General features: G+C 30.3%; 2 protein-coding genes and 2 long non-coding RNA genes across 5 annotated transcripts in view; 3 read left to right on the top strand and 1 right to left on the bottom strand.

Moving 5' to 3' along the window:
- The first annotated feature begins 8,437 nt into the window (after window positions 1-8,437).
- LOC132908600 (tRNA-uridine aminocarboxypropyltransferase 1) lies at window positions 8,438-10,171 on the top strand. The gene is made up of 4 exons (XM_060962723.1): window positions 8,438-8,737; window positions 9,031-9,171; window positions 9,243-9,426; window positions 9,778-10,171. Exons 1-4 carry the CDS (start codon window positions 8,504-8,506, stop codon window positions 10,119-10,121), a joined length of 903 nt encoding a protein of 300 aa, XP_060818706.1. The 5' UTR covers window positions 8,438-8,503; the 3' UTR covers window positions 10,122-10,171.
- Window positions 10,172-11,105: 934 nt separating this feature from the next.
- LOC132909274 (UBA-like domain-containing protein 2) overlaps window positions 11,106-26,181 on the top strand; it is an 82,375-nt gene continuing 67,299 nt past the window's right edge. Inside the window, exon 1 of one of the 2 annotated variants that reach the window (XM_060964015.1) lies at window positions 11,106-11,435. In XM_060964015.1, the coding sequence (XP_060819998.1) occupies window positions 11,328-11,435 (108 nt within the window). In that variant the 5' untranslated portion in view covers window positions 11,106-11,327. The remainder of the gene's footprint in view (window positions 11,436-26,181) is intronic. The other variant, XM_060964014.1, reaches the window with a different exon arrangement.
- On the top strand, window positions 18,087-19,372 carry LOC132909282 (uncharacterized). Its single transcript, XR_009658514.1, has 2 exons — window positions 18,087-18,221; window positions 18,309-19,372. It is a non-coding gene; the product is annotated as an uncharacterized LOC132909282 (long non-coding RNA).
- LOC132909279 (uncharacterized) lies at window positions 18,367-21,205 on the bottom strand. Its single transcript, XR_009658511.1, has 4 exons — window positions 21,013-21,205; window positions 19,256-19,291; window positions 19,062-19,166; window positions 18,367-18,496 (listed from the first exon to the last, which is right to left on the bottom strand). It is a non-coding gene; the product is annotated as an uncharacterized LOC132909279 (long non-coding RNA).

The raw sequence follows: 26,181 nt of genomic DNA, 5'->3' as shown, positions 1-26,181 counted from the left end.
TGTTTCGAAGCGAGAATTTCTTCTTCAGCAGTGACAGAGAGTGTCTGCACGCTTTGGAAAAACTACAAGATAATGTTGCGTTGATCGATTATTGTCAAAAAGTTAAAATATATCGTTTATGTTAAGGCGAGTTCGATGTTCAGCAGAAAGTAAATAAAGTGAATATTTTTATAGAACTTTAAAACAAAGTTTTATGGAACATTAAAACAATATGAACGATGCATTTATAATATTGACGATATTATTATAATGTTGTATATTTATGATATATCGTATGCATACGAACCATCTTTCCTAGAATGAAACTTTATTCCAGCGTAATTTCTTCAACATATTATGTATTCTAATTAGCGATTGTATTTTATTTGAATAACTCTTAACGACGAGTCACTCGTTTTTAAGGAAAATCTGAATTTTTATTTCGTTAACATGCAAGATTTTAAGAACTTCTAATTCTTCTTCTAATTTTGTTGCTTTAACGTGGCTTTTACAGTTTCCTCGTTCCGAAACAATTTATTCGAAACAATTATAATGAGAAAATTTTAATTACAGTTAAGTTTAGAGTTAATTAATATCCAGTCGAAGACGTAATGACGGTGGTAGCATTCAGCCGGAGGCATTGCTCAAATATAGCAGATATTAATCAGGACTTTGTATAATATTTGATTGATTGATGTAATTAACTCGGACAAGGATAATTACTCACATAGCCTACCTCCCTAACGTAGATATCTCGCGTTCTTTTAGAATTCCACGTTCAATGTATTCAATATTTAATCCCTGTTCGCACGACTCTTCTTTATTCTACGCCATATGCACTCAAAACACGAGAATCGAAAATCATCCGACTACACCTCTCACATATATGTCGATATATCACGCGTTCATCGGTACTATTGCATCCGGATATTTGTTTATTTTTGACAACATGTATTTTCACATTCATACAGCTTTTTGCGTGTGAAATACTTTTTGTATGTACACTAACATTTACTTACTAGTGCATGATTTAAGAAATATTTCAAAAACGTATGATAGAAACGTAAAACGCGTAAATTGTGAAGTAGCTTTTTAATATCATTTCAATAAATAGTAGTAATAATAGTATTATTCGTTTAAGCAGTTAGGCAGTTATTTATTTTTATTTTGTCTTACGCTCACTATCATACATCATATCGATACATATAATTATTTAAATATCGACCTACTGTTTATTCATCCAACTATAATTATTTAACTCTTATTCTATAACTCTTATCTGTCTATTTAAGTGAATAATTAAAAACAAGAAATCTCGTTGATGGCGAGAAATTAAACACGTTTCTTCCAAATCTGTCTTTTGAAAATGTTGTATCAGAGGTATTGTATTTACAGTATCGTTCAAAATCATCTAAACACTGATTTATTTTTGACGAAACGTATATTAATTAAGAAATTACGAATAAATAAAATTGCAACGATTTTATGCTTCATAAGTATCATAGCTACGTAGAATATCACGACGTATGATCAGGTAGGTTTTTAACAACCAATATGCAATAGTACGACCAACGTAATTTTTTTAATTATTAAATTTCGTAAAATTGTTTTGTTACTCGACATGCTATTTATCACGAGATTCTTTTGTCTCTGAATTATAAAACCAAAACTGGCAGAAAGATTTTCGAAATTAATGCAATTAATGCAAATTAATGCAAATAATAAACGTATTTAGTAGTGTATAATAATAAACGTATTTAATGAATGGCGTATTATTTTCTCCACCCATACACTGTACATGTTTGTAGATATATGTAAATCTTGTTTTCAACATAGAAACCCATATAATAAATAGTAAAATATATCGTTAATTTTTTTAATTGATTGCTTGAAGTCGCATGAGTAATTATATACTACTACTAAAATAGATTACTATTAGCAATTTAGTTCAAGTTTTTTCATTTTTCGCAGAGACTGGTCATGAAGTTTGGTTTGAAAAATCATAGTGTACAGGTTTATGTGTAGAGGATGGTTGTCGGTAAGGTTTAATGGATGAGATTGCTCGTTGTTGAAACCGTTGAATATATTTAAAATAATAAATTAGTATACAGATAATGTTCGCAAAAACGCTCGTACTAACCGATTCGCTAAGACAGTATATAAGTCGTAAAATAGGATGACTCGTTAATCAGATCGCTGATAATTCGTTGATAACTGGTTGATAATTGATCGACAACTGACTGTAACTCATTTTCTTGCGATTGCGTCCGCTTATTTATACTGGAGGGGAGAGAGTCGGAAAATTCAAATTCGTCTTTGTTCGACGCTAGTACGTAGCGGCGACATTGTTTTACTCGGAGTTTATTTATTCTTACATTACGTGTATCCTAACGATCTTGATACTCCGAGGAAAAAGAACAACATTGTTTGAATTGTCCTCTAACTCGTGTGTCGCTACCTTGCGCTACGTGTGCGCAATCGTTACGTTGGATGACAGTTTTTTCAAAGTATCTTTTAGAAAAGGGGTTAATATTGAAGTATGATCTAGCAGCAGGAAATTTATCACCGTGTAGGATGAAATGATTTACAGTAGCTTTCGTATTTACGTATATCACATAATTCTACGACGTATCTTTCCAAGAAATATGAGTGGGTTGATTTACCAATTTTTACACTTTGGTGAAATATAAATAATGTTACGATCCATCAACCGGACCAATGTTCGAGTATTTATGAACGATGATGTACAGACGATTATGAAATTTCTGTATTTTAATAGCGAAATAAATCCTATAAAGAGCTTATATTCTCCGAAGCATGAGAGTTAAATGATCGCGAAAGCCATCTATTGTCAATGATATGAATCCCGCTGTTAATTTATTCGTTGGATATCACGAAAAACACTTGTTAGGTCACCGCTCCAGAAATTTGCGTGACTCTCAAACGATCTGCCTACGAACGCTCGTTTTTACGCGAAACAGGTACACTGCGTGGGCTTGTTGTCCTAGTGACGTTATTAGCATACTAATGTTGAATTTTAGCTGGGTGGCATCAGAAGAATTTGGACCAAGTTCAATCCCCACTTACAGCCACTTTCTTTGACGCTACTGCTACGCATGTTGCACGTAGGGCAATATAAAAGTAAAAAATTATAAAAACCAATATTATTTTACAAATATTCCAAATCTATCGTATTTCGTTTACTGGACTAATTGCAAAATAAGCAAAGAAGATTACCGAAAGATGAAATTTGAGAAACGTGTCAATCGACTAACGTTTCAATCGTATCACGAAAAAATTAATTTATAATATAAAATAATAGAATATCACGATATAGTCGAGTTGTTTCATTATTCGTATCTATTGTCAAATATGTATAAATTTTTATTATCTCGATGATGTTACGCATCTTGTTATAACGATTTTTTAAATCATAGAAAAGTGCTATGAAAAAGTAGAACAAAGAGTACTATTAACAAAATATTTGTTTCTTTTATTCGTTTTGTTTGTATAACCCCAATTCCAGTTTAATAACTGAAATATCAATTTGCGATACTGCAGTTAGTTAGAACGATAACTGGTGATGAAAAAAAAAGAGGAAGAGACGCGATAGAAACGAACTGGGTCTAATGCGAATCTGCAAACAATATAAAAATAAATTGGACTCGTTTAATTAAATGCAACGACTGTCAAAAAGTTCTAATTGATATCTGTGTCGCACACATCCACACAGATTTTTCCCATTTACAATCACTTATTGTTCAGACAAATTTTTATTAATTCCACTTTTGTTATCGTGATTTTGTGCATGAAAGAAAGAGAATTTCATTATATTCCACGGAAAATTCAATAAAATTCATACAGTAAGACAAAGGACCTGAAAAATTATCATCATTCTTTTGATGAGGCTATTTACGACGAATAATTTCGCGTATTATGTATTTTGTTATTACAGTTATTACAGTTTATTTATTGTCATTATAGCTTGCAAACGTGATATATAATCAGTCGTATTTGTCATCGATATAAACATTTGTAAAGTCTATTTGAAAATAAGTTATATGTCATGTCTATCATCATATTCAAAGCAGATTTGTTTCTAAAATTTCTAAATTAAAAATGTGCACGATCTTCTGATCTTGGTTTCGTTAAAAGGTGATAAGAAGTTGATAGTTTAATTATACAAAGAAAGAAAAAAGGAAATTATTGACCTTAATATTCAAGAAATAATTCAAGAAATACGATCGTATAAAAATGATCGTAAACGGAGGAGTTATGTTCAGATTTCATATCTTAGAATTTATACACAGATTTAATACATATCTACGACTCTCATTTTATGCAGGTATCGCTTTATATTCCTAAATGAAATAGATATTTAATTATCTTTTGGCTATTATTCTATACATATTACATATTGCTTTTTTTCGTGTGTTTTAATTCTTTTAAATAAAACGGCGATATACCATGATTTACGAAAAAATGTTATTTGGACGTTTTATACGTTAGTATAAAAATTAAACGTTGTACGATTTGCTAAATTTAGGTACAACGATAAGCTTTATAAATGATTTCAGATTTTCCTACTATGGTAAAATTAATGAAGGAGAATATTATTAATCAGTATTAATGACATAAGGCTTTGCATACTACGCTGACTAAGATCTGCTTCTTGTTGTATAGTACAAAGCGAATTAATTGTGTGCATTTTATTAAACTTATGAGAAAGTTTCATTCCTTATTCCTCATATACACATACATTTATATATTTCTTTCTTAGATATTATTTACATCATACGTATAAGAATACACATAAAAAGAATGATTTCACGTGGTAATTTTGTAAGGTAGCAAATAATAATAAAATAAGAAACGAGACTTGCAACAGAGAAACAAAACGTAAAAAAAATTTAATTTTGAATTATTTATTTCAAGTATTCTCTAACCCCTCTTTTAACTACCTTTCGTAACTACCGACGAGATATTTCGCGACACAATATCGTTCATACTACTTATTATAATTATATAGTAATATATACAATAATAATTTATATATATATAAACTGTATAATATAATATATCTGTAATATTAATAATAATATATATATACACATTATAATATAATATTATGTATTCTCTAACATTATATAGCTCTTAATCGTATTATGTACGTACCTATGTATAAGGGTTGAAGAAAATAGTGGAAACACCACTTATATATCACATACACATACATACACATATATGACCTATATGAAAAGTAATACGTGTTTCCATTATTTTGTCTAATCGTTGTACATAGGTACATATACATGTACATATATGATGCAATTGTATCTACATGACATAATGGAATTGTACACTTGTATTATAAAAATCCTATATTTAGGTCGTGCGAGCCTGTGACAAGGATATATAAAAGCTTTTGCAATTCAATCGAAGTTTCTCCATTTCATTAACAGTAGATCGAGTAACTACGTGATTTTATCAGTGAAGAATATGGAGTAACGAGAAACTAAAGAATAATTCAATTAATTTTGCGGATCAAAGAAATGTTAAATTAGAAGGGAACAGCGATGACGCCCATTTCCACCCTTTCTTAGAAATCCACTTTTCTCATTAGCTAATTATTGAAAAACGAAGGTAATAATTGGCTTTCCATTCCATCAAACGCCAATATATATGGTCATATGCATCAACGAAAAGATTTCAATTAGAAGATAAATACAAAATGAAAGAATTTACAAATTACAACCTGAGATACGTTTATAGAAATCTATATACAATTAACTTTCTTACGTAAATCTTCAATCTTTAATTAAAATCGATTCTTCTATTCATTTCCATATATTCGTTAAGGTCACTATTATTCGTTTTCTACTATTTATTTTGCAGACGTGCAAATTACAAGCTTAGTAAAACATAGGTACCTAAAATAATTCCGTAACAGATAAAAGATATAAAATTCATAAATATAGATATCGATGTTATGTAATAATTAAAAAGTTTAATTGTAAACCGTTTTTACATACAGTTGCACACGAAAGTATTCAAGGAGTTGTAGAAACCTTTTATGAATATAGTTATTATGTGTGTTACGTGAAACATCGAAATTTGAAAGTTTAGTTGATTCATAAAATTTAAAATAAGTCTGAATATGTATATAAAAATACAAAATATTTGGTGCAGACATTTATAACTTCAAATGTACTCCATATGATCGTGATAATCGTATTTCATTGCATGTACTAATAATGAAATTTCAAAATATTTTATACAATACATACGTATATAATAATTTATATATTATACATAACAAATATTCTTATATAAAAGCCTTATATACAAAATATATAAATTCTTATATAAAGTTAAAAAAAATAACTTGTTTCTGCAAGCATGGTTTGATACTGGCGCGCCATCTTGTGACAATAACCATTAAAGGAGGTATCTGCATTGACTAGATACAAAATAAGTAAGAAATTATATGGAACTTTGTGTCTCGAGAAACTCAGGGTCTCAGATTATTTTTTGAGGTACAAAATAGACCTGACATACGATACGCAATGCTTATTCGTGTCCTACATTTTGAAAGTCGCCTGACCCTTTTACCATTATCGTGTCACCTGTGATATTATCGATTGAGTAATGGTTTGGATTAAAACTAAATTTTTCTATGAAATTATATATGAGCATTAACTAAGGTCGGTAGTACAAGGGATAAAATAAGACATCTTGTATTATAATCGCAATATTACAACAGTTAGTACAGAATTCTAATTTTTACAATGCTTCTATGTGATCGCATACTCTTAATGTCTTCCAGTTTTATTGCGTTCCAACTGTATTCTTAGCCTCTTGTTTATCACGAACCCCAAATAATAATTTTGTATTGTCACGGATCCCCAAGACATAACTCAAAATTTAAATTCACAATGTGACAAAATATGTAGGTATATTTAATAAATAAATACATACATATACTATAAAATAATATAAATATTTTTTATTCGAATAATATTGTAATAAGCGAGGACTTTGTGAATCTCTGGAGATACGCGCATTACAGGTTAAGAACTGCTACAAAAGATGAATGACCTACTCAGATCGTATGAGTTACCCGATTCTTTCAAGCCGCCCGGTTCTTTCAGATCGGATTGATTGTAATCAATAATAATAAATTATTATTATTCGAATCAAGTATATCTTGGATCGCTTTCTCGAACAACTTTAATGTGATGCGAATGTACATCGTCGTACGTAGTGAACATATTAATTAGATATGTATTATACGTGAATCAATAAAGAAATAATATAATCATATATATACCTCCGTCTTTGTTAAAATAAATTAAACGTTACCAAATGTTTTACAGGAAATGTCATCGAATTGTTACATCTCTATTTTCTCGAAATCATCTCCATACTTAACCAGTAATCTGCGCAAAACATAACCAAAATTTTAGAATTAATCCATAAAATTGAACCAATTCTGTCAAAATGAAAGGATAATTAAGCTTAAATTCTGTCCCAGAAGCTTACAGTACAATTGCTACTGGTAACACTAACACTTAATCTAAAGGAACGGTCGGCAACCAACAAACACAGGAAGTTCGATAAACTATAGAATTTCGATATAACAATACCTAACAAAGTACCAACAAACATATATTAGTTAAACGAACCCGATAATAGTCGATAGAAGACAATAAAGTAGTCAATCTTGATACCACGCTTTTCAACAATACAATGATGCATCGCGCCAAAACTTCGCGTAGCTGATTCCTGATTGGTTAGATCAAAATAACTTCGCTATCGTTTAAAGACGCGCACAAAATTAAAATATTGTATGCCAAGGAATTTGATTTGAGTAACGAATTTTTAAAGTTTGCTATCTAATGATTGACATGTATTAATTTACAATTTAGATTTAATTCAACTCATCTGTGATTCAAGCCACTACTATACTTAATCGATAATGCCGCATGTGACACAAGAACGGTAAGATGACTCCCAAACACTTATCCCCTAGAACGTTTTCTTTTTTTTTTATAGTTTATTTTTGGTTTTTACAATTTGTCCTGAAGGACATTTGGTAAAGTGTTATATCTCATTGGTAATAAAAAAAATAAAATAAAATAAATATAGCATGTGGATGGCTACCCCCAGCGGGGTGCCAACTTCGTGTTTTCTAAGTTATATCTTTTATCCCCTAGAACGTAGGGCACAAAAAAGCATTACAAATTGTATCATCGCATATCAGGTCTATTCTCTACCCAATCTATGTCTATTACCTCGTCTGTGATCTGTCAACAACTGTAGTTACCCAGTGAACCAAAGCGATACAAACTTTGTACAACAGATGGATCATATAATTAGTAATCAGAAATTAATTCATTTCTATACATGAACACACAATCTGTGCTTAGTAACCTAACTGCCAACAGTTTATATATTAGTAGTTATGTCAAGTTTTAGAATAACAAGTGTAATTTGAATTCAAATTGCTCGTGTCATTGATAATATGGAAAAACCTAATGTAGCCGCTACAGATAATATCAAAAAGATTTCAACTGTGGAAGAAGAGCAGAAAGAAATTGATAAGGCACCTTTTGATAGTCTAAAAATTACTAATTCGCAAATTTTGAATACAATAGAAGGCAGGAAGATATGTGAACGTTGTAATAAATCAAGAAAATTTTTTTGTTATTCATGTTACTTACCTCTTATTAGTAGAGAGTATTTTCCAACAGTAAAGGTATTAATTATTTGGCAGGTTGAGAATCATAGTGATGTAAATTAGTTCACTGCTATTTTTCATAAAATAGTACTCTACATTTATAGTTATAAAAAATACATTATATTTTTTTAAATCATAAAAATATATTCTGGCTGAGAATAAATTAATTATGGAATTAAAGATATGATTCCTTTAATGGCTAAATCCAAATTATCTAAGATTGGATATATACCATTATGATTTTCAATTTGTAATCTATTTAATATGCATTTAAATTATCTAAATATGGATAGAAAATATTCTATTTTCAGTTACCTATCAAAATTGATATCATCAAAGATGCACGTGAAATCGATGGAAAAAGTACTGCAATTCATGCAGCTATACTTGCTCCAGAAGATGTAAGAATTTTTACATATCCTAATTTTCCAGAAATATTGAACAAAGAAGAGGTATGACAACAATATTGTATTTTGCATCATCTTATTTCTTACTAATAAGTCTAAATAATATTACTCCTTAGATTGTTTTAATTTTTCCTAGTCCTACGGGTATATCTGTGGATTCCTTATTCATAAATAAAGTTGAAGAGGATAATAAAATAATTAGAAATACAATAAAGAATGCATTTCCTATAAAAAAAGCTATTTTTATTGACAGCACATGGAATCAAACAAAAGCTATTTATAAAGATGAACGATTACAAGGTAACAATATCATCAATAACAATAATCTTATCATTTTGGTACATAAAATAATAGGTGAAATTATCAGGATCTATATAATATTATACATAACAAAACATTAAGACAAACTCAACCATATATATTTCTATAACTTTTGAATGATATGTATAACAATTTATATTTTGTTATTTTTAGTATTCGTCTCAAAATAAAAAATATTTAGTAATATTACTCATAACATTTTATGCTCAAAAATAACAAAGCTGATAATTTGTGAAATTGAGTTAATTTATATATATTTCTTTTCTATTGTGTTAAGAATATAAAGAAATTAAAACAATATTTCAGTTGATATGTATTACTAATTTACAGATTTGCAGTGTGTCATTTTAAAATCAAGAATATCACAATTTTGGCGTCATCAAGAAAAGAGTCCACGATGGTATTTAGCCACAATTGAGGCAATTCATCAGTTTTTAGTAGAATTGCATACATGTGCATTTGGTGCAATACAAGGATATGCTAACATAGAACATACTGAAGAAAATTCCACAGATAATATAATTTATCAAAATGTGAATGAGTTACCTGAAATAGATCAAAGATATAGAGGTCAATACGACGATCTTTTATATTTTTTTAAATATATGTATGTGAAGATTCATACTATGTATGATCATGATAAATTATGGGCGTATAAGAGGCCATTAGTATAATTCTGTGATAATGAAATTTTTTATAAAGAAAGATATTAAATATCTTACAATTCTATTAATAAAGAAGATGAGCATCATTTCCATGATCTTTATTTTCAACCTTAAAAACATAATTATTAAATGAATTAGTTCTTTACAATAACTGGTTTTGTAATATGAGATTACAGGTTAATAAAACTAATGATCTTATATATATATTATACAAACTGTCATATAAAATAGTAAAGTAATATATTGCAATATATATATATATATATATATATATATATATATATATATATATATATATCATTAACTATTTAGAACTATTTAAAATCCCATGCAATGTGAAGAAACATTAATTATATAATTTATTTTTGAAAGTCAAACACTGCAATTATTGAATCAAAAATACAAATATAAAATAGCATATGTAAATTTCTTAAATTACTTTAGGTTATATCGAATTTTTAAATTTTTTCGTACTGATATTATTGAACAAATATATTCCCTTTTTTGGACAATACTACTTCTTAATAACATTCGACAAATTAGATAACAAATGCATATATATATATTATTGTTAAAATATGTGCTTAATAAACAGTAGTGTAAATCTAAAAACTTGGCAAACGGCATCCAAAACATTAAGGAAATGATATTTCTCGAACAGAAAGGTGGGTGACCTACAGGTATTTCCAGCAAATCAAACATAAAATTATGTTATCTATTTCTGCGTTAAAGTTTCCCTGAAAAATTTGAAAATACGCGCACACTCTTTATCCCGAGGCGAACGCAATAATATCGGGAAAATGCGAAACGAGCTACAAATATAAGAATCTGTTCATCGAGTCTGTGGCGTGTTGAATTGTTTATTATGTTTGAAAATAAACAATGAAAACAGGGAGTATGTACGAGAAAGAGAATGCTCCCAAACACACGGGAGGCAGCACGCTGACTCTTGAATAGCTGCTAGTGACGTCACAGCATCCTCGTCTCTTACGTTCCGCAACCCGCAGTGCCCGTCACCCGTCTGCGATGAGTTTAGTTTTCAAAACAAGACTCTGGTTGCCGCTCGTAGGCCGCACTCGCGTTTAAAAGAAAAGCTCGAGAGAGCCGGAGTCAAAACCTGCTAACACGGAAGGCTGTGTCGTAGCATAGTGTCTCGCGAGCGGTTTTCTTTTCTTTCGGTATTTCCCGTCTTCTCGGTTAAAACGTGACGAAAAAATGGACACCCTACGCGAGCAGGTGATGATCAATCAATTTGTGCTGGCTGCAGGTTGTGCCAGGGAGCAAGCGAAACAGTTGCTACAAGCTGCGCATTGGCAATTTGAGGTAAGGGAACCAGCTTCCACATCATTTTTGCGACAAACATTCTGAACTTCACCATATTTATGCCCATCGCGGCTCGATACTTCCTACGTAAACAAAGCAGCGAAAATGGCCGACTATACAAGCGGTACTAACGTTCATTTCATCCGTAACTATTACGTATTAACATGCATTCGATTAAAAATGTCGATCGAATCTGATCGAACGATGCTCCGTTGCTAACTCTCATGTATCGTCGCGTTAACATTTGTTCAATAATACACAAGGATCAGCGAGTGGAGTGAGTCAGTGAGCACATTTACTATCACACAGGATGAAGTCCATTCATAAAAATCATACGATGTTGCTAAGAGGTTTTGTTCGGTATTGTTGTGATGAGATTGCTCTGAAACCCTGTCAAGGTTATGCGCACGATATTTTTAGGTTAACTGACTATAATTCGAATCTTTTTCGTGAGTGTAACAAAATTTATGTAAACAGGAACCAACAAATATCAGCCTTCAGATACATAAGTAATGAATTTACAATTTTCAAAGAGTTTATTATGGAGAAAACAATTTGTAATTTTGAAGTCGCAATTTAGTTACAAATATAGTTAAAAATGAAATTATTGCTATATTGAAAGTTACACTGTGTTACAGAGGGTTAACGCTTTTCTAATATGTTTGTTTGTTTTCATTTACGGATGCACGCTATCGTAAACTGTATTCAGGTACAAATCTAGTTTTAGACTTGGCTTTTATTCATTGAACATCGTTGCAACCGCACATTCATCATACGTAAAGTTTTCGTTGGTTTAAAATAGGGTCATGTATCTATATCACACTCGATTTCTTCAAACCGACTCTGTAAACGGACTTGGCCATTAACAATGAGAACAATGCTGACATCGCGTGTGGCGATCGCGAACAATAATTATCTTTTCAGTACAACCTTTCCAGGTCTATCGATTTACGAGCTATTCGTTTGTACTAAAAGCCTCCTTCGATTTATGGAAATTAGATCACATTTAGCCTATCTATATATTTACTATGTATATGCTTTGTATACTGTGTTAACGACCTTTATACGTAAGGTTTACAATCATAACGCAACTTATATGTATTTTAACTGTAAATATACTTGTAGATTAATACTTTCGTTCGTCGTTTGTTGCAATAATAAATCTAAATTAACTTTCATATATAGATATAACATAAATATAGGGTATCCCAGTATCGACGATACAAATGAGGTGGGGGTGATTCTACTCCAGATTTTACCGGGTAACCTTTGGCTGTGTGTCTGTGTGATAACCAGTGTACTGTGTGAGCATAGCGAGTAAAACTATTTTATAAAAATATAAATATTTCGAAGCTTTTGTACTGCGAGAAAGTTTATATGTTGAAGAAAATATTAAAAAATCATTCTTAATATTCACGAGTTCTCGTACCAATTTTATATTAAAATTTTTCTTAAAAATTTTGACGGTTAATTCTTTTGGATATAATAATTTTATTATTTAAGAATCTTCTATTTATTACATGTATTTTATTTTTTTAAATAAATTACGTAATACATTTGTAAAATGTAACATCATTTCGCGAAGATACGAAATATCAAGGAAACATAAAGAGAAGAATAAGTTGATATTAAATGTAATCATTATCTATTAGTAGTCGGTTTTAGAATATTCACTGTTTGTATATATGTAAGATTGTCAGCGCCGAAAAATTGTATATATCTATTACCGTACGAAGTTCGTTTTAATTTTGTTTTATCTTAATAAATGAATCACCAATTCTACCAATCAGTTTATCGCGCGTATTAATCCATATTTGACATACATTTTCTTCCAAAGTTCTTTACGTATTGAAGTAAAAAAACATGTATGATTCGAAGATGAAAATATCACAGTAGGCGGAAACTGATTATTATTCCCTTTCATTTTGAATTTTTATATCTTAATCTTACTGTTTGTTCAACAAACAAAAAGAATTAATATCTTGGGAAGAATTTCAACAAAATTGAAATGAAAAATCATACGTATTAACAATGATTTTTTTGACCTGACTGAAAATAAACTCAACCTTTTAAATTGAAAGATGTAAACCTTTTAAACATAGCTGATAAGTCGACGAAGTTTTCTAGGAGGCAAAGATATATTTTTTAAGACAAGAAATATTGTAATATCTTCAATTCGGGACGATTATTACGACGAGCGATATTTTGAAAATTTTTAGGTGGATGGAAAACACACACGTTTAGTTTCAAAACAAAACAAAAAAAAAAGACAGACAATTTTAATAACATGGGTTTGATTAACAATAAACTGAATTTTAAAATTGCTTTCATGTTTCTTGTAGTTTACATATATGTATTTAATTCCAAAATCAACAAAAAAAAAAAATAGATTTTGTTATATGAATTTTGAAATTTCTCCGTTATAAAATACCAAAAATGTATCTTATCATTTATTACTTTTGCTTCTGTAGGCATTCTATAATTGTCTTTTATAGTTTTCATGTACATATTTAGTGCGAAAATAAAAAAGAGATTTTGTAACATGACTTTTGAATAATAATTTTGATTTCGCTCCATCACAGAACACCGAAAATGTGACTCGCCATGTATTTTTCCAGTGACTTTCGTTTATATTTATAGAACATATGGACGTCAACTGCCACGGTGATCATCGGTGAGCCACGTTTACTAAATTTCTTGAATTTTAATTAATTAATAAATTTTAATTTTCAATAGAATAAAATAAATTTCATGACCTCACAATATGTTCAACAATGTAAATTAATGAATAATAATAAATAAATCTGACAACATTGTTAGGAAAAACATGCACAAGCATAATATAATATTTTGCAAAAATTAAATTTTATGGTATAGTAAGTATATTTTAATCTATTGCGGCTGCCAGCACAAAATATATAAAATTTGCGTGTTATTCATCGTATTAACTGGAAAAATCTGGAACACCATGTATATTACTACAGCATTATATCTTATTTAGCATCAATTGTCTATTACCCTTCATTCGTGTTCTAGCGGTACGGATTAATATGACTTGTGTTTTAAGGTTACACAATTATGCTTGATAATAGAGAAATCTGATAAAAATGATACTCGGTGAATTCATCGTTGTAAATTTTGCGGGATTAAGGAAAAACTTTATAGTATGTTTTGACGAGACAAGATAGGAAAAATACCTGTATACTTCGATAATATAAAACATGCTGTCAATATCTCGTTGTGTTTAGTTGGTGCGTTTCTCATACTTTCACACGATCAATATATAATACAAGGAAGTACGATAGGATAGACTTTCAGCAATTAGTATCTTATCCGTAGTGAGCATTAGCAGAGTACTTCTTTGCTAAAAGCTTTCTGCATTTCAGATCCATTTAATGTTAGAACCTCGAGAATTTTATTCTTTTCTTTGTCAGTAATTTAAACCGATTTTCTTGATTTTAAACGCGCGTGTTTTTGTTAAATATCGCGCTCGATGTTTTGTTTCCGATAGTTTTTAATTAATTAACACTTTAAAACGTCGTGTATTGTGGAAATACGTATTCATGCTTTTTAAATTTTATCTTATTTATTTGTCAGTATATTTTTATAATCTATTATCATACCGTTGTACTATTATTAAATAATTTATTTATTACCTAATTCTGATTTTGTACAGGAAGACAAAGCTATTCGTGTTTATTTCATAAGCAAACAAAATAATAATAATTATTATCTATTAACTATTATATGTATAACTATTATAAATAATTGATGTAACTGTAAATAGTCAATTTAAAACATTCCAGTTATAGAAGAGTAACAATTTTTTTTTACTAAAGTATCGAATGTATAGTATGAATAATAAATCATTTTCAGTTATATAATTGTCAGGAATTGAAATAATAAATGAGTCTTATTTAGAATTACATATGTAGAAAGTTTATATTAAGTTACAAGAAAGATGACTATATGTTAATAAGGAGAACCTACGATAAAATATATGAGTACAACGTGCTTTTTAATTTGCACTTTACACAAATAAAAATTTGTCCATAATTATTTTATTATCTCTTAATTCCCCAAAACTTCTTAACAAACCAGAATATTACATGCTTATGAGGAAAGAAATTACCATATATGTTAATTACAGTTTTTTCATTTTAATTTTGATGTGTATAATAATACTGTGCCAATCGAATATAACGTAACAGTAATAAACATATAAAATAAACTTAATAAAGAACATAAATTACATACATGTATATGTGGACACATAACTTCAGAGTTACACACTATTATAAAGAGCCATATGAAATTTTTATATTACTTATGCATAATATTTCTGAAAAAATAAGAACAGTCACTGAGCATCAGAAACGTAAGGCTAAGAATATCAAAACAATGCAGAAAACAAAAATGAAAACAAAATGACTAGCATCCAAGGTTATTATTTTCTAGTTGATATTTTATCTCTTTACAAAAAGAGATTCTAGTAGATTGGCTTTACAAAGCCAATTGCTAATAGGCGATAAAATGGTGAAGATATAGAATGAAATGTTTTCATAGGAAATTTTGTTTTCAAAAAGTTGACTTCAAATATTTAACTGCTAAGTGCTACCGGATATTGCTACATCGCAACATCTTAACTTATATTTGTTTTTCTACTACGTACATATTGAGTAACCGAGGACACACGATGAAGCAGGACATTGATAGAGAATAAATTTTATTATTTTCGAAACTGTTCCTCGCACTGTTAAATACACAACTGCATCCTTCGAATTAAATTACTATGAAATGAAATTTCCCTTCTTACAAAGTAATAAAGTTTCTTATCATCTTTTATTGCATGTTCTCCATTATCCGATAGAATAAACTTAAACACAAGTAAAATACCGGTTTACAACGGGATTAAATAACACTTATCAGGCAATTATTTAAGCTAATTTTTTTGTAAATGACGTCAGGTATAGAAAATTCACTTTTATATTTCGAGCTTGAAATTTATTCTCGTAAAGTCATTATTTTTGTAACAAATAATTTCTATACTATACTATAAATATATACTTTATGCAACAATTCCAAAAAAACTTTTTGTGATTATATGACAAATTTAAATAATTTATAAAATCAGCAGAATTATCTAGTTATCGTATCTAAAATCTGACTATGTCAGGTAATTAGATTCTTTATTATTAATGATTTTGGTTTCAGTTAGGTTTTATTATATAGTTTGGGTTATTATATGACAAAAGCAAATAATCTATGATATTATATAGCATGAATTATCGACTGACAATATTTCAAATTTGATCGTGCTGTAATGACATTTTTTATTTATTATATTTGACTTTGGTTTAAATATGGTAAGATAATAAAATACAATAATACATGAAATATAGGTAAATGAATATATCGATGACTGCACAACTATTGTATATCCATTTTTGGCAATTTTGGTAATGTACGATTAAGTAAATATTTTGTACATTGTTTCTATCTTTATCAGCGCCATTATACAATTGTGTATCGCAAATTGTGCATTCATCCTTTTTAGGATCACATAAAATGACAGTGGCGGATCATGATTCCTGAAAATACCTCTATACTAAATACAACAAAGAGAAATGTTATTTTTGACAAATTTAAGAAGTAAACATAGAATCATTTCGCAACATAAAGAAACAGTCAGGAACTATTTGTTGCATATAAAAATTCCAATTACACAAATTACAATGAACAAACGATATTTGTGCAGTAAGCCATCGATACGTACGCTTTTTAAAAATCACACCACGTTACAGAATGTTACGAATAAAGCAGAGTGTGAAAGTGATATCAACATCGAAACCGCGAAGAAAAGCCATGGTTTGTCAGCAGACTTTGGCAATTTACCATAAGACGCGGCACCAAATTGATCGATAGTTGATTGCGAGATCGAATCGATTGTTTAGCGCTATGTTTACTAAACGATTGCAACACGATATTAGACGTCAAATTGTAATCCTCGGTCGTCGCTTGGAACGCGTGCTTTCGTAAGAACCGCGCAGGATTGCTAATATTTAATGTCATTCCGTTACTATTATATCGTTACGTCATCTTGTGAAAATAACCATCGCATCATTTAAAATAAACACAGCCAGCCTGTTACGTTCATCCCTGTTCATAAGTATTGGGACACTTGCTGATCCAAAACACACTGTGAAAATACACGGTGGCTTATAAAAGTATTTTAACGCTTACCATCGAAAACTTACATGTATACAGGTTGTCTCAGCTGATATTGACGTCATTGTCATGATCCGTAGTAAAAAATGTTTCAGATAAGACTTGAATCGTTCCGAGGCAGGTATATTCTGATATTATTAGTTTTTCTGTATGTTGCCTCGTAAATATCATGAATGTCAAGTTTTTTTTTTTATTTTAGTGGGATCATATATTTGGGAAATGGATAAACATAAGATCTAGGAACTTGATGTCCTAGAAATCATGGCGATAGCAATAAGCTGATTCTATGTGGAAAAACAAGTCAAAAATATAGTTTTATTTTTATTATAGTTTTCTAAAACATCGACCTTGGAGATTTCTAAAATATACTTGAATTTGACTAATTCCAGGAAATTTGAGACACTTATTTACTGAAATGAGATGTACATATATCCAAATTATTCCCAAAACGTGCGAAACCGTTTTCGTTAATTAGAACGTTTCGCGTACGTTTCCGATCGCCGGAATATTCGGCCAAGGTGACTTTCTGCGTCTCGTCTTAAAACCGTATTGACGCAGGTAAAATCGACACAGAGGGTGTCGGAAAACTATAAAGGTTTAAAACTTGAAAATACTAAAAATACGTAGAAAATAATTTTTTCACAGGAAAATTTGATATTGTATTTACGAGAAACTCGAATACACGCAAAGACCAAAGGTGATAAACATAAGTTACGTCTCCTCCTGGCTTTTATAAAGGAGCAATCTTAGAAGTCAATATGTTGTCAACCAATTCCGCATTGAAATTATTTCTTCGTTTGATTTTGGGATTAAACGTGTGTTTTTGTCACTGTCTTGAAAATTCAAAAGATATAAATAACATTAGTTGCGCAGAGTAATATGCAATCACTATATTTGTTATTTATTATACGATATCATAACTAGGCCAATCTTACTAATCCTGTTACCGATATAATGTATCTACTAAATCAATATTATTTATTTATTTCACAGTACCGTAAATTTACCAGCTATTTTCAAAAGGCTGATATCGTTAAATCTATCAGATTACTGATATCTTCAGTTACTATATAAACATAGTAGAATTTTTTAACTATTAAATAACATGCAAGTCAGAAAATCAGCAAAAATATATGTACTTATCTTATTTTTCCTGCGTAATCTTCACGTGAAATGTAAATAAAGGAATCGAAAGATTCAATTAAAAGTATCTAACAGGAAATATTCTATCACTAGAAACGATTATCAGCAATATCAACAACAAATCGTGATAAAATACGAAGGTTTGTTTCCTCTGCCACAAAAGATGTTTAATATATCTTCCTTTTATTTGAACAAAACATTCACATATTTATATTATGAATCAATATACATAACATAATATTTAAATATTCTTACCTTGTCCCACTAGTTATAATTCAATTATAATGTTTGTTATAGACAAATATATTAAGAGTACAACATAACGTACACCGATAAGGAGATGTAACATCACATTTTGAACTAAAAGTATTTATTTTAGTGAACATACGTGAATATTATTCTGTTAAATTAGAAATTAGAAGAAAGAAAATATCTGTTGAACAACCAACTTGTAGCACACGATAGCCAGAGATTGTTGTTCATTGCTAAATATAAGAACAAAATGCACGTTGTGATTTTTGCATCGGTCTTTACTTAGAATCATATTATGAAATTTTATTTTCATGGTAAATTGAAAATGTATTGCAATGTTTGATAGAACCTATATTTAGTACAATTTTAAATTTAACATTGATAACTTCAAAGGTATTACTAATTCGTGATGAAAGTAGTTTTCCTAATCAAAGTAATTCTTTTATTATCACTACTCGTATCAAGAAACATTGATAATGACAAAAAAGTAGAAAATTTAAACTTCATAATATAATATTATTACTTATCTTTGCCTTGTCAAAGCAACTTTTATGTGAAATAGAATGAAACATAAATTTAGACCGGGAATTTTCATGCACACATTAAAATACGTGGATTTTTGTATCTTTAAGTTTCACATAAATGCGCAAGAAATATTGCAGTCTAACCATATACTTTTATAGCTTGCTATACAGTACGTTTTTTATCTTGGATTCGTAAATATCTTACAACTCGTTGTTTAGTTTTGCTTATATAAAGAATTATGTCAGACTAAAGCTAGTTGATTCAGACAACCGAATGTTGTGATTCAAAATTTTTTCTTTTTTCGTGGTAATCTTTTTCAGCCTCTCAAGCTTGTCATCATTTTTTAAAGTAGCATTTTAATGTAGTTGCATATATTATACACCAATCAATGCATCTTCATACCGCACATTTCCATGTAACAAGTTTTACAAAATTAAAATTGATTAAATTAAAATACTATTTAAATTAACCATTTTCAGACGCTAATACTTTAATATCCTTTTATAAAAAATAAAACAATCAGCTGACTGGCTTGAAAAATATATACAAACCCAGTTGAAAGAAATGATAATAATCTTGTGAAATTTGAAACAAACAGGCCTTGAAGGAAAATGTTCATGAATCATGTTTATTGTTCTAAATTCTAAATTAATTAACTTTGTCATATCGATAAAAGGTATTAAAATATTAACGAATACAAGATAAACGAAACACCTTGTATATCGATGTTTCATTTACAAACAGCATTATATTTCATTTACTACGTTTTATTTAGCATTTTATTTAGGGCGTTGTATTTTATTGTCTTTTTTCGTTGAATGAAAATAAAATATTCACAACTACATGTAGAAAAATACGAAAAAGCTTGTTTCATATTTTTTTGCAATCGTTATCTTTTTTATAATTGAGGATACATTGATTTATTCCCTGTGTAAGATATTAAGACATTTGAAAGATAAGATCAATAAGTAAGATTTAAAGAATACTTCAACATTAGCGTTGAGAACTTTACATATGAAATACAAGCAAAGGAACACTTGTGTTTGTACGTTTCTGGTTTTTCGTACGGTAAATTTCATGAAATTAAAATTGAGATATCTCTTGAATCAAACATCTCCGCGACATTTTTGTATAGGAAATAAGAGAACGCATCAGCTAGTACATAAAAAAGCGTGGTCTTTAAAAAAGAAAACGTAAACATATAAATTTCTACAAATATGTTTCGCATCATAACATGCGTCTCTTCAGGCCAAATAGTTCATTGCTTTAAGCATCTCCTCGTCTCATTAAAAGTAACGAGGATATCGCTTTGTAACAGAATTACTGAGACACCCTGTACATTCGAGTGTAGGTGACTTTTTATTTATACGTAATAGAACAAGAAAGAAAACTTTCTGGTCGAAATACTCGAATAGTAACTATAATGCACCTGAACAGAATGGAATACTCGTAATAGTTGATGCTGCGTTGTCTTGACAGAGAATACAGAGAAATAAGAGGAGAGAGAATTCAGTCTGTTCGTTGAATTCAGTCTGAAAACTTTCTCTGCGCGGCTGCTAACGCGTTTAACAACAGATTACGACACGGGTTCTAATGAGTACTGGCAAGTTTCTGTACGTTACCCCGGTCGGTACCTTTCCAGTCTCTCTGTCTCTCTTATTCTCTGCCTCCTTTCTTTCGCTATCTCGTCTATGCCGGTATAAATACACAATAGACGAAGTGCTTTCACGATTATCCAATAAGTTTATGCATGTCTGGATATTTTTAATTAGTTCACCCTCCGTAATTATTTATAAAATTTTCTTTATTTATGAGAGAATAAAATTATAATTGAATAATCAATCGTTTCATATATACCTGATTCTTTCAGAATTGTTGATTCATAATGATCCAAGTTAAACGTGTTTTGTCTAGAATTCCATGAATACATTGAATTAAAATAATTCATTGTACGTTATTATTACGTATAATTTATTTACGTATAATAATAATAATTATTATTATATATTACCTATAATTCAGTGTATATATGCATAAATATTAAAATACGAAAAGAATAATAATTTTAAACGATAATGTGTGGATAAACGTAGATAAGTAAAATATACAGAATGTTTCGTTTACATTGCATTGCATAATATCTTTACTTTAATACTTTAGTCGATACAAAAAATTGCGTTGGAGGGAAACTGGTGATGTAGAATGACGAATATTATAATTTATGAGTTTACCTCTTAAAGTCATACTTTTCAAGGTCGTTGACATTTTTTTCTTCAATCAAACTATATATTTTTGGCAATTACACAGCTTAGTAACTTTCCTCAATTTTGATTACTTTACTTTAATCTTTTTCTTATGAAACGAGAAAACATTTTGACAAATGAATGACTTTTTGGCTCGCTCCACTTTTAATGTTCAAAGTTTATGAAAACAGTTACATTGTATCAGATTTGTCGATTCTTTTCACCGAAAACAATATTTTAAACGATAGAAGCGATTTCGTTTGTCCATACACGTTTAAATAAACGTGGCCCTTATCAAATTTCTCGACTTTTTAGATAATAAACGTATTCTATTTCTACTGTAGGTGTTTCGTGTTTAAGCTAATTCGAACATAACGGTACACCACGAGTGTTTTAATTTAACTTAGAATGATTAAAGACATTGTACGAAGTTTAACAGATTTTTTTAAAGATTATTAACCACAGGAACATTTTAATACCTACGATAGTTACGTTTACACAGTAAAGGCTAGTAATAAGAGGCAAGATTCGCGATATAGTGAAAGATCATGAAAAATAATCTACAGTGATTCAAAAAAATATTCGAGCACTTACCATAACTTTCATTATAGGAAAGTTTTCATTTATTTCATTAGCACTGTAATGAAACACAGCTATCGTGATTATGACAGCCAAATTTGCAACCAATTCAAAAATGTATATAAAAGTTACAAAACATTTATTGAAAGCATACGCTTAGTGAAAAATTAGTATACGACGTGAATAGTAGTTTTAAACATACAATTAGTGCTGGAGATGATCTCACTACATATTGTGACTTATTAATAAAACGAATGATACAATCAACTGTACAATATCTTGGTGAGGTTCGTGAAGCATATGCGTTCGACAAATATCTTGTAACTTCTCTATATATTTTTACATTCGTTTCACTAATATAATCATAATATAATCGTGTCTCGTCACGGTGCTAATGACACTTCGAAATGTCTCGTATAATATAACCATAAAATTAAAATTCTAATAGTGTTCTAACACTTTCGCGTGCCATTGTGTGCCAAAATACAGTATTCGATTTGCCATGGAATGAAAATTAATTTTTCCCATAGAAACAACTATTCTTATGATATTCGTAATTTCATTCGTAATTTGAAGAAACCCGTGTAAATCAATCTCATGTAGCCGGTAGGCAAAAATGAATAAAAAAATATATATATTTAATTAGTTGAAGTCTTCTGCTATTGTATATTAAATTGTTAACTATCGTTAAAGAATTGAAATGCTTGGAACAGGTATTCAAAAAAATATAGAATAGCTACGAGAAGTATTTATATACACATATCTTAATTTCCACTGTAGCGTGTTTTAATTACGTTCTAAAGTTCGTTTGCGTAGCATTACATTTTTACAATCACGTGCCAGTGCTACTAAACGATACGAAATTTGTTACATTCGGCTCCAATTAATTGGTATACAAACCAAATAATAAATGCGATGCTATTCGTAGTACACCACGATAGACTACCATACTTTTCGTAGTCATCGTACATTGTAAACGAACAAAGTTCGTTTTTATTCCGACCTGTTCGATCGTAAAATCAAGAAATCTGAAATCCGTCATTTCGTCGAGTTTGCTGGCTCGGTTGTTACGTGACGCTCACTGTACGTACCACTTCTTTCGTTTCATCCAGGAACGGTTAATTTTAGCATCGAACGCCAAGTGCCATTAGTATATAATTGCACGGCCGACGCGCGAAGAATAATAGAAATAAGACTATTGTTACCATTATCGCGGTACCAATCGTCAAGCTATGCCATTTTATCGAGAGATCCTTTTCAGAGGCCGGCTTTCAAGCTAGAAGAGCGGCAAGATTACGACGCGACGATCCCATTGCGGTGACATCTGGCATAGTCCATCTGTTCTGTTTTTGTCGCCATCAGTGTCTCTCATCGTTAACAAACCTGTATATACATACCTTCGTTTCGCTATTCCACGAAGGTCAAACAAAATCGACTGTGACGATTCAACCGACCTGTTCCCATTCTTTTCTTCTTCTTCTCTTTTCTTCGATAATTTATGTGTGTCGTTGGTTCATGGAATGAATCGAGGAAGACGAAGAATTTATTTTCGCATCTGACGTTGTCAAGAGATTTCTGAAATTGTTTGAGCACGTTTTAAACGCATTGAGTACCCGCGAAATATCAAAACAATGCCAGATATATCTGAGGAGCTTGAAAAATTAACGAGGCACCACCACTGCATGGCTGTGTGCCATTTCTTTTTTACCCGCAAGATACGCGGCGGCGAAACTTTATTTGCAAACCGCGCGAGCAGTAACTTGTAAACGATGTTTCTTTCAGAAACTTCATCTCTTCAAAAATGTCCGATTCTACATTTTTCCTTGTACCATTGTTATATTACCAAACATATACAAATGCTTTTGCTTGCTTTGGGAAAATTGAAGTTATTCTTCATTGAAGCAGAGACACAGTGGAATCTCTCAGGACCAAAGCAGTGTCATATAATCAGACTGTACCTATGAGGTGATAAAAACGAAGAAAATAATTTTGAAAACCACCATGACGAATGCAGAGATAATTCGTTTCGTTCGTTTAATCAACTGTTTGGTACCGACTACCGTGCTAGATGCATTCGACTTCTTCGTTTATGCGAAATAGGATTCGCGACGGTTGCTGAAGAATAGTCGAGGAATGTGTGCCGATTAATCGGACATTTCGTATAATCGGAACTCTATTCTGCGTCTATTTATTTGTATTATGTCACTTCAATCACAATAATCTATGTACAGTTTTTTTCTTCTTTTTGTACTTTTAAGAAACTTTACAATTTGTCCAATAAGGACATGCGGTAAATCGATTTAGCCGATGTGTGGCTATAATTTTATTCTACATTTTCCGTTTATTTTCACACGTAAACTAACCTGCTGATCAATTATCCTTATTATCCTTATCAATTATCTGCTCTCGTTTAGTTGGCAATTCAGCAAATCTATGTACACTAGCGGACAAAAGTTTAAGACGACTACCTTTCTCGTAGAATGTCGCTCTATATCCTAAACACCAAACAACCAGTTGCTATTGAAAAATGCTACTGAAATAGTCGCAATCGTGCGCTATTCAGTTTCACTCTACTAAATAAATATCGACTCATCCTAGAATAAGACTTTTTTTTATTATTTAATTTGTACTTTACAATTTGTTCAACTGAACATTCGGTAAATAATAAGCTCAGCTTCGGATTTTTGCGACTGAGCATTGGTTTCTTCCGCGTGCTTCGAGGTCAAAATCAGGATGATCGTTTCATTTCAGGATAAACAATGGTCTTTGCTGTTGTTTCTTTGATTTATGGTTTCTGCATTATTTTTCTTTTTTCTATACTCATAGGTACCACGATAGCGCCTGCTTACAGGCTATGGCAATATTTTCTATCTATTTCTATTTTTTATGTAATCTATTTCTCAAATGTATTTTTCTTGTTACGAGGTAACGTAACAATTCTTCTATTTTCTCAGCGCAGGTCGCTGGCTTTACTCGCGATTTTCACTTGAATTCAGCGATTGCTACTATAAATGTAGTATGTCGTGCCAGATAGTTTTATCATCGTTCGATTAATTCTGTGCACCACTGAATTCGAACGTTCGTCCTAAAGTAATGTCCGCAGCGAGTACAGCATCGAGTCGTTTCATATTTATCCTCTCGAGTATCGTTGGTGTTTTAAAAGTCTCGTAGCCGTTCGTAGATAAAGCGCGAGTGTCATGTAGTTGCAAGGACAACTACGAAATGTTGATTATTTATTATCTTAGTATAATACATATACATATATAATACGATAATCTAGCAGATAAGTAGCTGTTTTAAACTCTTGTTCGCTACTGGATATACATACACCGCAAATTTTCAAACTCAATTTTCTTAAAAGCAAAGCCACCGACATAATTTTCTCATTCTTAATTTCCGTCCCATTTTGCGTCATGGGATCTTCCTGGCTTTTCCACGAATTACGGACATTTGATATAACATGGAGCGTCCACAGAAAAAGGAGGAATATCAATTTTAACGAGTTTCGAGTTAAACATATTTTTCATGTTCTCTTTATCGCTGACCATGTCGTATTAATTGGAATAAAAATTTTCTGAGTATTACAGTAGTTGTAAGAAATTAATGAATTTTTTACTTTTTATAGTTTAATATGTTATATTTTTTTTATTATTTAATTTGTAATTTACAATTTGTGCAGCTGGACATTTGGTAAATTTTTCTAATTTAACACGTTGACTGCCGCGCGTATTTTCGGTGAAATCTCCTTCAGGCCACGAGTGTGGTATAGATTATTC

This window comes from Bombus pascuorum, chromosome 7 (genome assembly GCF_905332965.1).
Source record: "Bombus pascuorum chromosome 7, iyBomPasc1.1, whole genome shotgun sequence".
Taxonomy (NCBI): Eukaryota; Metazoa; Arthropoda; class Insecta; order Hymenoptera; family Apidae; genus Bombus; species Bombus pascuorum.
The sequence above is the reverse complement of the archived record's forward strand: the minus strand, read 5'-3'. Positions and strand labels throughout refer to the sequence as shown.

Excerpts from the sequence above, each read along its gene's own strand:
- LOC132908600 (XM_060962723.1), top strand. The coding sequence starts at position 8,504 with ATGGAAAAACCTAATGTAGCCGCTACAGATAATATCAAAAAGATTTCA. Across the intron at positions 9,172-9,242 it reads AAATATTGAACAAAGAAGAG|ATTGTTTTAATTTTTCCTAG; the intron begins GTATGACAACAA and ends ATTACTCCTTAG. Across the intron at positions 9,427-9,777 it reads TAAAGATGAACGATTACAAG|ATTTGCAGTGTGTCATTTTA; the intron begins GTAACAATATCA and ends ACTAATTTACAG.